The sequence below is a fragment of the Typopeltis vanoorti genome, chromosome 23 (genome assembly GCF_054136105.1).
Source record: "Typopeltis vanoorti isolate ZY-2024b chromosome 23, IOZ_Tvanoo_1.0, whole genome shotgun sequence".
NCBI lineage: Eukaryota > Metazoa > Arthropoda > Arachnida > Uropygi > Thelyphonidae > Typopeltis > Typopeltis vanoorti.
The window spans coordinates 91,342,658-91,359,724 of record NC_143571.1 but is presented as its reverse complement, the minus strand read 5'-3'; the positions used below and the strand labels follow the sequence as shown (position 1 = coordinate 91,359,724).

The 17,067-nt window shown below is 34.8% G+C and overlaps 2 protein-coding genes across 4 annotated transcripts in view; one reads left to right on the top strand and one right to left on the bottom strand.

Annotated features, from left to right (window-relative positions):
- tank (EI24 domain-containing protein tank) overlaps positions 1–12,041 on the top strand; it is a 143,208-nt gene extending 131,167 nt beyond the window's left edge. For 2 of the 3 annotated variants that reach the window (XM_090413031.1, XM_090413029.1), the window contains exons 10-11: positions 1,531–1,605; positions 11,494–12,041. In XM_090413031.1, coding sequence (XP_090269157.1) covers positions 1,531–1,605; positions 11,494–11,659 — 241 coding nt within the window. In that variant the 3' untranslated portion in view covers positions 11,660–12,041. The remainder of the gene's footprint in view (positions 1–1,530; positions 1,606–11,493) is intronic. The other variant, XM_090413030.1, reaches the window with a different exon arrangement.
- Positions 12,042–12,773: 732 nt separating this feature from the next.
- LOC150094058 (uncharacterized) overlaps positions 12,774–17,067 on the bottom strand; it is a 129,082-nt gene continuing 124,788 nt past the window's right edge. Inside the window, exon 3 of the mRNA XM_090412638.1 lies at positions 12,774–13,001. Within this exon, the coding sequence (XP_090268764.1) occupies positions 12,926–13,001 (76 nt within the window). The 3' untranslated portion in view covers positions 12,774–12,925. The remainder of the gene's footprint in view (positions 13,002–17,067) is intronic.

Sequence of the window (17,067 nt, the reverse complement as noted above, 5' to 3'; positions counted from 1 at the left end):
CCAGGTGTATTCTGATCGGGAGAGAGAGAGAGAGGGAGACATTATCATCCCACTATTTGTGAAATATCCACACTTATGATAGAGGTAGTATGATGGTTTGGGGAGGCATCTCATTGAGTGGATGCACTAACCTGTATGTGCTTCCTAGTAGAATCACGAATACTACAAGTTATAATGTCCTGGATTCATGATCATCCTTATGTGGGTACAATAGGAGAGACATTTATCCTACAAGATAATGATCATCCTCATTGAGTGAAGCTCATGGACCAGTATCTCCAAGAAGAGAATATCACATATACTGGCCAGCCATGTCTGCTGACCTTAATCCTACTTTGAGCATGTCTGGAATGTTCTAGGTAGATGTGTTGCAGCTCCTCTCAACCCCCCCCCCCCCTACTCTCAAAAACCTTGAGGGATTTAGGAGAGCTTTTCAGGAGCAATGGATATACCACTTAGCTCCCAGACACGATTATAAACAGTATGCAACATCATTGTGAGCACTGTTGTTGAGTGTTGACTAATGAACTAACTATTCATTTACAAACTTTGTGAGATATTTCCTTCATATCTTTTGTCCTACTGCTTTTCACCGAATTGTATAAAAATTCATCATACAGTTTTTGAGTTGAGACTTCTTTGTTCTTTAACTTATGGAAACCAGTGTGGAATAAAGATAAGGTTTCTTTGTATTGAGTTGAACATTTAATCTGAGATCAGTAATAACACTTCCTGAAGATGAACTTTGTTAGTATACCTGCATTCAAAATATACACCAAAAAAAGGAAAAAATCGATTCATTATTGAAGCCATTGTATACATGAATTTATGAACCAGTCGATTTTTTTTATGCACACACTGTCATTATATAACTCAGTTTGTGTCTAACAGATGCAAACTGTGAATTCTGTTTATTAGAAGTAAAGTTACTTGAAAAGATTTTTTTAAGTAAAAAGAGAAAATTAAGCAAAGGATATGTCACCACTTATTTCGCCACTGTTAATGTGCTATAGATTTACAACTTTCTGTGACATTGCCAGCAGCACCTTAATTGGCAATGCTTAGTATACCTGCTCTCTACTAAAAAAAAGATATTGGTTTGAATCCTTGATTGCCTTTAGCTGGGAGATGAATTTCATTTCCTACTGTGAGGCAGTTGCCCTAGTGTATTTGTAGAGTGAACCTTCCAGGTTACATAACAATAATAAATTAACCTACCCACAATACTAATATACTGTAGTTTTCAGTCTTTCACTGCAAAAAAAAGTATTTATCAAAATATAATTACATGAGCATAGTACATGTGATTATATGTTGCAAACCGTCGATTCGTTGCCTCTGGTTTTGAAAGGCAGGCAACTCTGACATATTTGCATCTTCAAGACTAACAGACCATCCCATAAATATTTACAAATTCAAATTTTCTTAACTGTCAGCATAATTTCTTATATAGAGAGTATGTTTTGCAATATTATGTTTTTAATTTAAATTTTTATGTGTAGCAGATGTTTAATTTCAGTTTCCTTGCAGTGGCTGTGTGTTTTCTCTGTTGTTTCCTCTCTTCATAATAAGTGCTAATCAAGCAACGCCCATTTTTAAACATACGTGAGTATTTTTTCAGCAATAAATGTTAAACGAAATTCAGTTAAACTTTGCTTGCTATTGATCGATGAACCCTCACATTTTCAACTATAAAATTTTGTTATGCCAAGTTTTATAGTCATGCTTTTGTCTATACATTTTGGCTTCACTAACTTATTAATAGCAAAGTGCATTTTCTCTTAACACTCAAGACAGCATCTCTCACTTGTAGCAAGATACTTACTAAACAAAACTTCTATCACTTTAGAATACTATTTCTACACTTTTTAATGACTCCAACCCATGGAAGGTAGTAAGTCTTTAGGATGGGTAGGATAAGGACTTCTTTTCTTATTTTTATGAATGTTGTTTTTTATATTCTTTTTTTTTACATAATCCAGAAATGCTGCTCTGGAAACCACTTTTTTTACCACTTCAGACTTCCAATAAGTAGAATGTGGTCTCATATTAGACAGTGAAATTTACCTCTCACCTAAAGACACTTGTAGACATCCAGGCCAGCATTTGTGGTGATGCCAAAATAATTACAGGTAGATCCACTTTCTCGAATTAATTGGTTCTGTGACTTCGTAAAGCAGGAGTTTATTTGCCTTAGAAATAATACTACAAGGTAGAGTTACATTCGTAAGAAGGAATTTATAAAATATAAAACTAATATTAAATGATAAGACAACTGGCCATTGCCAAAGATGTACATATTTAAAAAAATAACATAAGAAAAATTGTAAATTAAAAAAAGATTCTTTGAAAAAAAAGCTCATTTCATATCACCGGATGAATTGGCATCTCTGTTTTTTTGTGTGTGAGTGTGTGTCATCTGCTTCATTGATGATGACACACATTTAATCTTTCACTTCTTTTCGTTTAAATAACTCGATAGCAGGCAGAAGCACTATTTATTTTGCGGGAAAATTTACTAAATCATTCTAAGTCTGAATCTTGTGATTCAAAGATTGCTTGAGCTTTTTCGAGAAGTTTAAATACTTCTACTAGGCCTTTTTAAAGTGAGTTGGAGCTTCATATTTGTTATCTTCTTTGTCTTTTTCTTCTTCGTTATCTTCTGAAACTTTCATTTGCAACTGCTTAGTCATATCTAAGATCGCTTGAATTTAAGAATTCACAATCTTTGTTGGGTCTTCAAAGCCTTCGAGATTATCATTAAACTGAGGACAAAGTTTATGCCATACTCCTTTTATAGTTTTTTTTTTTTTTTTACTTTCAAATATTTTTCTTTATCCTTTAAAATGGTGCGAACTGTACAAGCGACAAGAGAAAATTTCTCAGAAAGAGCTTTAACAGTACTACCCACGTGATGGCTGGTAATAATTTTGTATTTTTTCTCTAATGGAATTGCTTTTCTGTATTTCTTTTGCTCATTTTCTGGTTTTGCACTGTTGCTTCTTTTTGACATTGTTGGAAAACTGAGTGGGTTATAGTGAAAAAGAAAACAAAATAAAAAATCAGGTGTAATTGAAGAAAACTATGAATAACACACTCACGTCGTGAAGGTTGGTGAGTGACTTAGGCTTGTTCTAACTGATCATTATGTCATTACATACATGTAATCTCCTTCACCGCACCTCATTTAAAATAAAAAATTTTAATCCGGAAATTCATAAAGTGAGAACTTCCTGTACTAAAAAATGCATGATGTCCAGCAAAGGACCATCTGATTAATAGATGATCTCTCTGATTCATATTACTGAGTTTCAGAATTGTTCTTCGATACTGGCTTCCATTATTCCTCTACTTTCCTCTGAAGGCCTGTAAAATATCAGCACTGCTGGTTGATATTTATAGTTCAGCTTCAAACTTACGAAATTGTCTTCTCAATATCTTCTACAAACCTCTGTCTTCTTGAATATGTTTTACACATTATGTTCTTCCAAAGAGCCAGTTATGATCACTTTGTTAGTTCTTTCTTCTTAATCACTTTCCGTCCATTCTGTCTACATGACTGTTATATGACAAAGGTGTGCATTTGATTCACATAGATGTAATGAATATACACTGCTCAAAACAATTAGGGATATTTTAGTTTGTCAGATAATGATAACTATTGGGTACTTTATACATGACTAAATATTTCTTACTTATGAATAGGGTGTAATTGATGAGAGTGGTTGGAGTGTGGTTAGATGATGATAAAGGATTGAATGTGTGTAGAAAATGTAGGGAGAATGCGGAATTGAAGTGTATTTCGGATCGTGAGTGTGATATTTTTGTCAACCTTCAGAATGAAGGAAATAGGGATATGACAAGAAACGGCAAGGTTGTACATGAAAATTGTGAGAGTGTGAATGATAGTATAAATGGTTTCTCAGAGAATAAAAAAGATGAGATAGATGCATTGAGTGAGATTGCTTTGTTGAATAGTGCGATAGAAAGAGCAAAACAGCAGCTAGAGTGCATGAACAAAAGTAGACTGAATGAACCAACCAATAATAAAAGGTATGACAGGAAAAATAGATGTATGAATGTGAACATGAACAAAATGAAGGATAGAGTGCTGTATGGAGACTCGTTAGTACGAGGTGTGTTAGTAGAGGATTTGACAAAATCGTACCAACCTGGTGCGACCATAAAGGACGTAACTGAGTCTATTAGAGAGCAAAAGGAAAGGGTGAAAGAAATGATTGTTGTGGCAGGTACGAATGATTTGAAAGGAGATAAAATGGAAATGATAGAAGACATGAATGGATTGTTTGAGGTAGCAAAAGAAAAGAGTGAGAGAGTTAGAATGATTAGTCTTTTGCCACGGTATGACAGTGAAATGTTTAAAAGGAGGGCCATAATTGCGAATGACTTTATGCGTGGGTTATGTATGACGAGTGGTGTGGAATTTGTGGATGTGTGGAGTGAGTTTGATGGGCGAAAGGATCTATATAAGAAGGATGTCTTGCATTTGAATGGTTACGGTGTAAGAAGACTTGAGAAAGTGTTGCTGAATGTAGTGGATGTGCAAATTCAGGGAAACTAGATTTGTTAAGGAGGGGAGTAGATATACAGTCCTTATGGAGGCAGTTGAATGTAAGAATGAATATAATATGCCAGAGCAAATAAGGACAACAAATCTGAGTGGGATAGTTAATATAAGGCATCAAGGTAGGGTTGGGGCTAATGGAGGTCTTAAATTCATGTACACTAATACTAGGAGTATTAGGAACAAGAAGGAAGAGTTTTTGGCCATGGTTGGCACTTCCAGACCACAGGTTATAGGTATTAGTGAAACATGGCTGACTGTAGATGATATAACTAGTGGGATTGAATGTGATGGGTATAGTGTGTTCAGGAATGACAGAGAGAATAAAATGGGGGGAGGAGTATTGTTGATGATAGCTGATGAGCTCCAGCCAAGGAGAATAGAAGTTGAATTGCAGGATAGAGAAAAGAGCACATTTGAGGCCATTTGGTGTGAGATTGTGGCTAGCAGAACTAAATATACAATTGGGTGCTGCTATAGACCAGGTGATGGAAACGATGGTGGTGACAGTATGCACAAGCAAATAGAAGAAATGGGTGGAAGGAGGGTGATTATTATGGGAGATTTCAATTATGGTCGCATTGATTGGAGTGAGGAGAGGACACACGGAAGGAAGGAACTGGATTTTATGCGGTTATTAAGGGATAACTATCTGCGACAGCATGTAATGGAAAATACTAGGGGTCAGAGAGTGCTTGACCTAGTAATTACATCTGAGGATTTGGCTGTAACAAATATGACCACATTGCCACCAATCGGTGAGAGTGATCATAGGGTCTTAACTTGGGAGGTGGCTAAAGGTGTAGAATTTTCAATTAAGACAGGGTACATGTGGAATTATCGGGCTGGAAATTATGACAAGCTTAGGGGTTTGATTGGTTCAGTGCCATGCCATGTACAACTGCAAGGACTAGAAGTTGATAGTGCATGGGAGGTAGTTAAGAAGTGCTTGCATGAAGCAATGGTTGACTGTATACTTAGAGTCCGAATAATAAATCAAGTAGGGGTTAAATGGATGAATAACACCATTAAGCTTGAGCTGCAAAAATAGAAACAACTATGGAGGGAATTTAAGGAGAACGGTGACCGGCAGGCACATGAACGGTATAAAGCGCAGGCCAGAAGGGTGACGAGTGTGGTAAGAAAAGCAAAAAAGGATTACGAAAGAACATTGGCCATGCAGGCTAAAGAGAATCCTAAACAGTATTTTAGATATGTAGCAAGTAAAAGGAAAAATGTACATGGCAGATTGATTTTAAAGAATGCCAATGGTAGGGAGGTAACTGAATCAGTTGAGTTACTGAGTGAGCACTTTGCAAGAGTATATCATCCAGGTGGTGACATTGCAGAAACGAATAAACCAGTAGATTATACGGGAATTGTGGTTAATGAAGTGGAGGTGAGTAGTCTATTGCATAACCTCAATGTCAATACATCTGTGGGATTGGATGGTATACCAGCTCGTGTTGTACGAGAAGCAGCTAAAGAATTGTCAGTACCCTTGACCATTTTGTTTAATTTGAGTCTCGGGTCAGGGTTAGTCCCAAGCAGGTGGAAAGAGGGGAAAATAGTTCCACTGCATAAAGGTGGTTCCAAGACTGCTGTTGTAAATTACCGACCGATTAGCATATCAGGAATCATTGTCAAGGTCTTAGAGAAATTAGTCAAGAAAAGAATACAGGATTGGATAGATGAAAATGGGATATTGTATGGGGGACAACATGGTTTTGTGAAGGGTAGATCATGCCTCAGTAACTTGCTCACGTTTTATAACACAGTGACGGCTGAACTGGATAGGGGTAATGGGTTTACAGTGATACTACTGGACCTTGCCAAGGCCTTTGATAGGATACCACATGGAACCCTAATCAGTAAACTGGAGCAGATGGGTATAGATATACGGTTGGTGAGATGGATAGGAGGGTGGTTGAAGAAGAGATATCAAAGAGTGGTTTATTCAGGAGTGGAGTCTAAAAGACGTCTTGTGGTGCCACAGGGCTCTGTTCTTGGACCACTGCTTTTCAATTTGTTCATCAATGATATTGGAAAGGATCTGAGAGGAAGTGTTCACTTGTTTGCTGATGATGCAAACTTGGGTAGAGCAATTGTGAGTGCACAGGATGTCAAAATTTTACAGGATGATTTGGATAGTTTGGAGGACTGGGCTAGGAAAAATGGATGTGAATTTAATGTGGCAAAGTGTAAGGTTATGCACTTTGGGGTGAAAAGAATAGCAGCAGTATATCGCATTGGTGGAACCATACTCCAGGAGATTGATGAGGCCAGGGATTTGGGAGTGTTGGTGGATAGGGAGTTGATGTTTAGGGGGCACATTGCAAAAGTAACTAAAACAGCTCACCAAATCACTTGGCTTCTGAAAAATACTTTAACATGCAGAGACGAACAAGTTGTTCCTCTGTATCGAGCCTTGATAAGACCCCATCTGGACTTCTGTGCCCAGTTATGGGCACCAGGGTTTCTTCGTGATGGGGAGGATGTGGAGAGGGTCCAGAGACGAATGACCAAGATGATAGCAGGTCTGTGGAATGAACCTTATGAGAATAGGTTGAAGATTTGTGGGTTGCAGAAATTGGACGATAGGCAAAGGAGGGGGTGATATGATTGAGACATTCAAATTACTGAAGGGTTTTTATAAGATTGATCCAGAAGATATTTTTGAAAATATGACTGGTGGTGGGAGGACTAGGGGCCATGCATGGAAGCTGGGCAAGAGCGTGGTTGACAAGGGTGTTAGAGCTAGGTTCTTTACTTGGAGAGTGGTAAATGAGTGGAATAAGCTTCCAGAGTCTGTTGTGGGTGCTACGACCGTGAATGAGTTCAAGGCAAGGTATGATAGATACTGTGTGAATGTTGAATAGTTGTTCTTGACATGATGTTAGGGCCTCCCTCGATGAGTCTGTCGACTCCTTGGAGTTTCCCGGAACAATAATAATAATAATAATATTGTTTAAATAATTGATATTTATTACAAATTTAACAAATTATACATTTTAGCGTGAAGTAATTTTAACAAGAATAGCCAAAAACGCTTTTGTTACATCTTGATTGCATGGACCAGATAAGATGATCAAACACTTCTTGAGGGATATTTCCCCACTCTTCTAAGCTTCAATATCTTGAAGCGATCGTGGTGGCACCAGTGGCAGCAGAAACGCACCTACCTAAAGCATCCCAGGCATGTTCGATTGGATTACAATCCGGTGAACAGGCAGGCCAGTCCATTTGTTCAATAGCTTCTTCCTCAAACAACTCTTGTACCAAATTTGCATGGTGTGGATGAGTATTGTTATCCATAAAAATGAATTCTTGGCCAATTGCAGCAGGATATGGACGAACTATAGGTTCCAAAATCTCATCGCAATACCTTTTGGGCTGTTGAGGAACCGTTGTGATAAAATAAAGATCAGTATGGCTACCTAAACTTATTCCAGCCCATACCGTCAGACTCCCACCTTGATGTTGGGGGTCTTTTGCGAACAAACTGGATTATTTCTTGTTCCACTTTCATGCCATATTTCTGAACGAGTGAGGAGATGCTAACAGTGCAAAAATATAATTAAACTGAGAACTTTGTTAGAAAGAAAACATCTTAAATCTACGGAAAGGAAAGTGAATCGTGATACGAAATAATTTAATCTACGAACTTTAAATTTTAAGTGGCAGAAACAAACATAAAGTATTGAAATGTGGGATAAGACGTGAACATGTGTGATGTGAGTGAGAATCGTGAAATATGCAAAGTATTTAAATGACCAGAGACCAAAGTAGCGTATAAGCAATTAAATTATCTGGTTGCAGACTGACCCTTTACTCATCACTAAAAAGTACTTGAGCCCAATCCTCATTTGTCCAATTGCAGTGTTTCTGTGCCCAAATTCTTCGGGCACTTTTGTAATTTGCAGTAAGTGGAATGCAAACAATTGGTCTTCAAGCATATAAATATATGGCATGAAGACAATTTCATACTGTCTGTGTCAATACCAGCCTCCCTGTTGCTTCAAAGTTGTGTTGTGTTAAATGTTCCATTTATTCTTGCAAGTAATGACAAATACTGATCATCTGTTGGAGTTGTCGGTGATGGGCCACCTTGACCTTATCTTCAGTAAACATTTCCCGTCTCCAGAAAGCGATTCCAAAGTCATGGAATTACGCTCTAAGACACGATGCACTTGAGCAACAACTTGCTGCATCTGTCCAGCTTCTAATCGACCAGTGGCTCTCCAAGCCATGGATTCCGGGATATCATGTTGCTCTGCCATTTTTTAAAAAATAATTGATGGTAGGTGACACAAGTTTACAATGCACTGTGGAAGTGAGCGTAACATGCCTTGCTTTTATACCCCTCCTCCACATGTTAATACGGCTAAGATGCATTTCGACAAGTCTTGATTTTGTATGCAGTTGCGTGTTCTACACTGTTGTATATTTAGAATATTTTAAAATAAATGTTACATTTGTAAATTTTTTTTTATCATCATCATGCATATCAAGATTTAGGCCTAGCTTGGCCTGTTCCAGCCTTAGAAGTCATCATTGAATCTTTTAAGAGGACGTCCTGGTTTTCTTTTTCGTGATGGCTTGTACTTTAAGGATTGTTTTGGTAATCTTTCTATTTTCATTCTTTGAGCGTGTTCCATCCATTTATGTTTATTTTTTTAATTTTTTTCTATTACTGGTTCTTGGTTTAATTCTTTCATAATTTCTTCATTTCTTTTGTGATCAAATTTGCAGTTTTTCTCATAAACTTCATTTCTGCTGTTATTTTTGTTTATTTTTTTATAACTTTATAATTTACAAGAAAACTAAAATATCCCCTAATTGTTTTGAGCAGTATAGTAGATTCAGTTCAGTATGGTTGAGAAGGATATCCTCTTCCTTCGTCTGTTAGTAACTCATTCAATAATGCATGTGCTTTATGTGAATCCCACTCATGAAATATTGTAAACTTATAGTACCTTACTATGTATGTATGTGAACTCTGGATTTAAATCTGGAAATCATGATATAGAACTTGATGGTTGGCATTAGTAAAATCTGATTATCAGTCAGATTGTAACTGGGATCAAGTGTAAAAGGTGCAATATTTTTAGGAATGACAGAAAAAAAAAAGGTAGATTAAGGAGAGAAAAGCTTTACTAAGTGTTTTTTAACTGAAGGTTATTTAGTCAGTCCCCTAATGAGGTGGAAGTTTTTTCTCTCCTGGAAACTTTTCATTCCATTAGGTGCTTGGCAGAGAATATACTCACTTGAGACATCAAACTGCACTAATAGATTCACTACCTTATCATAGCGTTACATGAGTATCTAGATAGTTACTTGGAGAATTGCAGGTATTTGAGCCAACATAAGGGGAGGTGAATGATAGTTTTGTTCTTTAAAAAAAAAGAGAGATTTTCATTCTTTTCACCTTAGCATAATTGACACATGTATTTAATCCTAGAACTGAAGAGGTGTAAAAATTATTGCAGGTTATGTGACTATGAACTAAAAACACATTTTGTGTCTACCAAAAAACATTGGTTATCAAATGTATGAGTGATTACTTTCATAAATTTGAGTGTAATAGTCAGTGAAATGTGTTAGAAATGGAGTTAACTTCTGAGGGTTTTTTTTTTTTTTTTTTTTTTTTTTTTTTTTTTTTTTTTTTTTAATTCAACAAGGAAATGCAAATCTTCAGATGCCAACGTGCTGTGTTTATAATACTTTCAAGTCGGGAAGTGTTTCGCATGTTTTTCATACCGACGGGACTTCTCATTACTGTTTGTATGTCACTTCCACATTGTGCAGTTGAGCCGATCTGATGCAAAGTTTTCATGCCATGTTAGTTGCAACCCTTTCAGTAGACGTTTATTGATGCTTTCTTGTGTGCCACTCCCACGGCGAGCTGCCTCACTGAAACAAAGTTTACTCGCTATGTTTTTTACAACTCTTTCAGTAAAATTTTATTTGAAGTTGGCATTTGTGAGCTTTCTTAATGACAGAATTTTAGATATAATTGAACAAATGTTAGGATAATTGTTTTTAGTTAGATGCTGTGCTTGACAGTACAACAAATGGCTTTGCTTGAGATGGAGCATAGTTTCTGTGGGAGATGTTGTTTCATTAGGTTGTGCCATTTTTTTTTATCCCAGTTTTTATTTGTTGATAAATATATTACACAGATGGCAAATGTCTCTGTACCTTATTCAGTAATATGGTAAAACTACGTCCTTTTCTTGTATCTGTAGTATAGTATAGTGATTTATATTTTGCAAACAAATCCCTTTTCGTCTATTCATAGGTTTCTTTTTTTAAATTATACCCATCATAAATGCAAATATGTGAAAGTCTAAAGTTTATAGGATCACGTATTCTTAACTTTGCTCCCAGATACTTATACCACAAATGCACATATAATATTACAGATGTAAATTATTCATAATCCATACATACATACATAATGTATTATTCATAATATAGTACCGAAAGTATTTTTATTCGTATGTATTCTTGCTCTTCCTTATATTTGCTATTCATTACATCTTTTAATAAATCAAGTATAGTAACTAATCAAATGTATCATTCTCTTTAATTATTGTTTAATATATTCTGAAAAGAATATTCCTTTTCACCTATCTCACTCTCCTCAATGTGAGATTAGTTACAATCAAAGAAACAGTTAGAAAAAGTCTGACATGCAGGAATGAAATTGCTGGTAATTTGCTCGATTCAACGGATTGTTGGGTTTGGGGCAAGTGAGCTGTGATCACCCCAACCTGAAAGTGTTAAATAACTTTTTAGTAAATATTTTTAAGCTAATTTTCTATAATTGTATTCTACATACACTAGCATTCTGAGGTTAAAACAAAACTTTGCTTATTGATGATGAAATATTTATTTCTTTTCAGTTTTCGCTTGCAGTTATTTTCTCCATCAGTTTATGTTGCAAATGCCATTTTTCATACAACATTTTGGAGAGCAAAACATCCTCATGAACCACCAACTGTTCTGGAAAAAATTCTAAAATGTTTTTTTAACTTGTGTTGCAAAGTTTTTAGAGTTTTTAGGAATTAAATGCAACCAATTAAAAACAATGCAGAAAACCTCAAACCATGATCTGAAAATGGCCTTCGTTATCACACATCTCTACTGAATCCATGAAGATGCTGTGGAAGATTTTAAAGCCATTTTATAGTATTTTTTTAAATATTGAACTGCTGTGTTTAAGTTATAGAAGAAATGCTGATTTTATGAAAAATGCTTTAAAAATGAATTGTTAATTTTTGTTTCTTTTTGACCAACTCCTTTTGTAATGTTGAGAATTTTACTGTATATATATGTACAGATACTCGTGTATGTCCATAAATTAAATGTAAAAACTGCACATAGCTCTCTCGAAAGTTTTAATTGTACAGAAATAAAATAATAATAATCCCCATTAAATTTTTTCATTGCAGTTCAACTGTTATATAAAATACAATTCCTTACATAGAAAATTTTCACTACTGTGCCATATTTTTGGGATATTAAAAGAATATACATTTAGTTCTTTAGCAAATCAGGATAAATTTATTGCCTTTATTTGCGATTCTCTAGTATGTTGCATTAAAACAATGAAAGACTCATTTCTCTATTTTAATGATATATTCATTGGCCACATCAGTTAATTTTTAAAGAATTACTGGACTTGTGAATTCCTCATATCAACACACTTTGGATAAATTAATTGTATTAATTGCAAAAGTTCTCTGTAAGCATCCTTAGAAAAATATTCACTTGTTAATCTGAAAATAGATAGCACTTATAATGATTATATATTTATTTCTCAGATGACATTTGTGGACATTGTTCTTGTCACAAAGCAACTTGTTATTTCATGAAAAAAATTCAGTACTAGTAGGGGGGTACATTCAAATTACTTGTTTCATTATATACTATGGGGCTCTGTCCACATTTGATACTCAAATGTGGACAGAGCTGAGCATCCATATCGTGCACTTGATCAATGATTTCTGGTGTTGTTACACTTATGGGACGGCTGATACGGCCATGTTTAAAATCAGCGGTCCATTTCTTAATTGATGAAAACGAAGGAGAAGAGCGTCTGTAAACTTTTATGAACTTTGAATGAATTTTTTTTTGGCATTAAACCTTCTTTTACAAAGAATTTTATAACCACACGGTACTCAATTTTATCCATTCCAAGGGATACAGACAACACTTTTGCTTCCGACAGCTGTATAAAACAAACTACTTGATAGAATGACTTGCGATTTCACATGGATGCTTATGATAGATGTACCAACTTAGAAGAAAAAAATCTGCCAGTAGTGTTGCTATCTATGGGCGAGGCTGAGAACGTTTCAGACGACCACCCTTGCATCTTTTGTAATGTGAGTGGGAAAACAAAGCCAACCTGTAAGAAATAACTATTATTTTTTCATTTTAGAGACATTTTTGTATATAAGGCTTTGATTTTTTAATGGAAAGTGGGATTTTGCTGTTGGGTGTCTCCTGAAATTTGGCAAACCAACATACAATATGCTGTCAACAGAAAATGTGTTTAGTGAATTGTGTGGACTGGCCTACAATGCATTCTAGGATTCAACAAAAGCTTGCTGTGTTGTGTTATTAAATTAAAGAAATATTTCGTTCTGAATTTTTGCTAATTAGTCAGAGGTAACTTCATTTTTCCATAATCGAACTATTGATTTTGTTGTATGGCATAATGATGGCAATCGCAATTAAATTAAATTATTTAAATCTTAAAGGAAAAAACTTCACACGCAGCAAAAATTCAGCTGGTATAGTGCACAAAAGTTACCTTAGCACATAACAGTGTACACAGGAATTAAGAATTTTGGATTTGATCATTATTACATCAGAGAACGTTATTGTAAATGAGGTATTAAACTTCTTCCAGTTGGTGAAAATGACCATGAAGTGATTACTTGGGCGGTTGCCAGTCATATCAGGACTCCTGTGAGAAAATGATATGTTGAACTATAAGGCTGGTGAGAAGAAAGCTTGCAGCTATATATATATATATATCATGGAATGAAGAATTGGTAGGAAAGGAATCACTTCTGCTTGGAACTTGTTCAGGAACTGTCTGGCAGATGAAATGTCTAAAACCATTCGACAAGTTAAATAAATTGGGTGTGAAATAGATGAAGAGGTGAAGCATGCAGTTTGGAAGAAGACTGGAGGCAGTGCAAGATTTATAGAGCAGTCAGTTGCACAGAGACCACCAAGAACAGTGAACTCAGTGAGAGTAACAAAAATGCAATATTGAGTGAGCAGCAGTTGGCTCTTCCTTCTACTAGTCATATATACAAATCTGAAAGCACACCCCAACTCAACATAACCAGAGTTAAAGATCGGTACTATCAACATAAGCCTGAATGGCAAAGAAATGGAGCTAGCTGAGGAATTAGATAAGTACCAGATCACATAATAGAGGTGACAAACAAAAAAGACAAAAACTGGTGAGAGCTTTCTGAGCAATAAATACAAAATGTTATATTCAGGCAATGACAAGGAAAAGAAGGGGTATCCATATTCAGAGCCGGCGCTAGGGTCTTTGCTGTCTGCATGCAATGTCTATCTAAACGCTCCTGTAACGATCTGGGAGTGTGGTTCTTTTACGATAATAAAAATTTAAATTATTTGAAATTTCTTAAATAAATTTTGACAGAACAGCAACACATGTTGGTTCGCTAAATGTAATGAACCGCGGGTGTTGACTAAGCAGGATAATCGTTGAATATAATGATACAGGGATTATAGTCTTCTCACTCACCCACCCGAATCGCTAACAAAATTAAAATGAATTTTAATTAAAGTTAAAATTTATTTAAACTAAAGTTTTAATAATTTTTATAAGTGGAACTATCTTTTAGGAAAATAAAAGAAACTCGAGAAACTCAAGATAGATGAGAAAATAAGAAAAGAATTCAGAAATAATTAGAACATTTAATATAATTATTCAAAAAATGACGTCTACAGAATAACAGAAAATAAATTAAATTACATAAATATACTTGACATTTTTTAAATTAAAATTTTAGCGTTTTTAATTGCATATTCATAAAATTAGAAATAATGGTCTTAATGTCTAATTCTGCACATATGTCATTTTAAATAGCTATTAACGCCAAATTAACAAGCCTTTTTTGTGTCATACTTGTTCTTAAGTAGGTTTTAAATTAAAACCTACTTTTAATCAATTTCAACTTGGAAAATGAACGTACACCGCTCGCTACACTAACAGGTAAGGTTAATCGTATTCTTAAAGCAATTGAAAAGTTAGGGAAAGATAAATTATTGGACAAAATAAAATTAAGAATATCGGAAAGGTTTTGAATATTTAAATTATCCTTCCGAAAAATATCCCGGAAAGTACATAACTCGTCATATAGTTCTATTGCATTTACGTCTTTATTGTCGCCATCCTTAAAGAGAATCTCTAAATCGTCATAATTTTTTCGTAAATCTTCGTTATTAATTTGTAGTAATCTATACAAGAAATTGAAATTATCATAATATATTTTTAGTTGTTCAAAACGTTCTATTAACGAACACATTGCAACGTCTAGAAGTGTATAAAACACATTCACTGTAAATTTATCTTCTGGCGATTGTGGCTTTTCGTCATGATGCTTGTCTTCTGGCGATTGTGGCTTTTCGTCATGATGCTTGTAGTCAAATTGCCGTGTCTTCTTTCGTCGTCGGACTTCCGTACCAGTTTTAAATTCTTGTTCTCCGTCCACCTCTTCACTCAGTTCTTTTGCCGTTTTAGAACTTCTTTAAAATTTGTATCTGATCGATACTCTTGTAAGAATATTTTTAAGTTTTCGATAGATTCTAAAGCAAGTGTAATGTTCATATTTTAGTCTTGAAGCATTTTACTCACAGGGTTTATTCTGTTAAGTAAATCATGTCCAGTTATAAGAGAGCAAATAAATTTGTAGTCCTTTATTTTAGTACATAATGTTTGTGCTTCATGCTGAGTTTCTTTATTAAAATCTTCATTATTTAAAATTTCAAAAAGTGCATCGTAAATTTCTCGTAACTGATATCGTAGAGGGTGGATTGCATTAATCTTACTTTCCCATCGCGTATCTGATGGCTGTTTCAATGTTAATTTTTTTACGAACTTTAAAAGGATTGCCCAACGTTTGTAAGAGAATGAAAAGAAATTGTATATTTCTTGAATAATTGCAAAGAAACTAATTGTATCTGCATTCACTTTGCATCGTTAATGATTAAATTTAGAGTATGAGCAGCACATGGCACCTAAAAAGCTCGAGGATTTTTGTTTAAAAACAAATTTTTGAGCCCATATTTGCCCCATTGTCATACCATTGACCTCGCATGTCTTTAATGGGAATGTTCCATTTTCCCAGTTGTTCCATTGTTGCGCATAAATCACGTCCTGTGGAATCTGATATATCCGCAAAACAAAAAGTTTTCCCTGATCTTAACAATTCCATTGTCACAGGAAACAAAGCGAATAATAATGGTCATTTGTTCTGTTTTACTTACATCAGCTGTGCAGTCTAAAATTATGGAATAATATTTAGATTTTCGAATTGATAATAAAACTATCCCTGATTGCGTTACTTAGTTTCCAATATTTCATTTTGACTGTCTTTACTGAAATAGTGTACTCTATTGTTTCGTTGTAGGGTCCTTGCAACATGATTTTCCATAACGGGATCAAACTTCGCAAACAGTTCGACTAATTTTTAAAAATTGCCGTTATTCCTTTCATATAATTTATCAGATGATCCGCGAAAAGTTAAATTTTGGATACCAAGGAATTTTATAATTTTAATCAAGCATTCTAAAACACTCGTCCAATGTTTCTTTTCCATTGAGTCTCTCAATCAATTGTAGTTTTGTTTTTTAAATTTTTATCAACTTCCTTCCATTTTAAGAAATTTTTCATGTGAGTTAAACTAGTCTCATGTATATGCAAAGTTGTACTTACATTTCCCCAATCGTTATAGTCTTCTACTTGATTCGGTAGGTGCGAAAGGTTAGCAATAAAAGCAAAAAACAATTTAAAGTTTCGGAATAAATGAGCCATATTCTTGGCACGAGGTCGCCGTTTTCCATTTTTCAATTATAATACATGTCGCCAAATTTATGACCATATGTATCTCTGGGATATATATTTTTCTTTTGAACAGGCCCCATTTCAATTAAAACAATTCGTACTTTTTCATCAATATTTCCCCATTCACCTGGATCTAAATTTACAGACTAACAATGTGTTAGTTTCGTGGTCAACTACAACTAAATCTAACTATTTTTCACTTAAATCATGCATCTTGTTCAATAGTTGCAATAGTACTTTCATGCAAACTGGATGATGTGCATGGTTCTTCAACTCTGATTTCTGATGTATCGAGTTGGTTATCTGCATCAGAATATGTTAACAAATTTATTAAGAGCCCCAGTTTGTTTCTTAACAT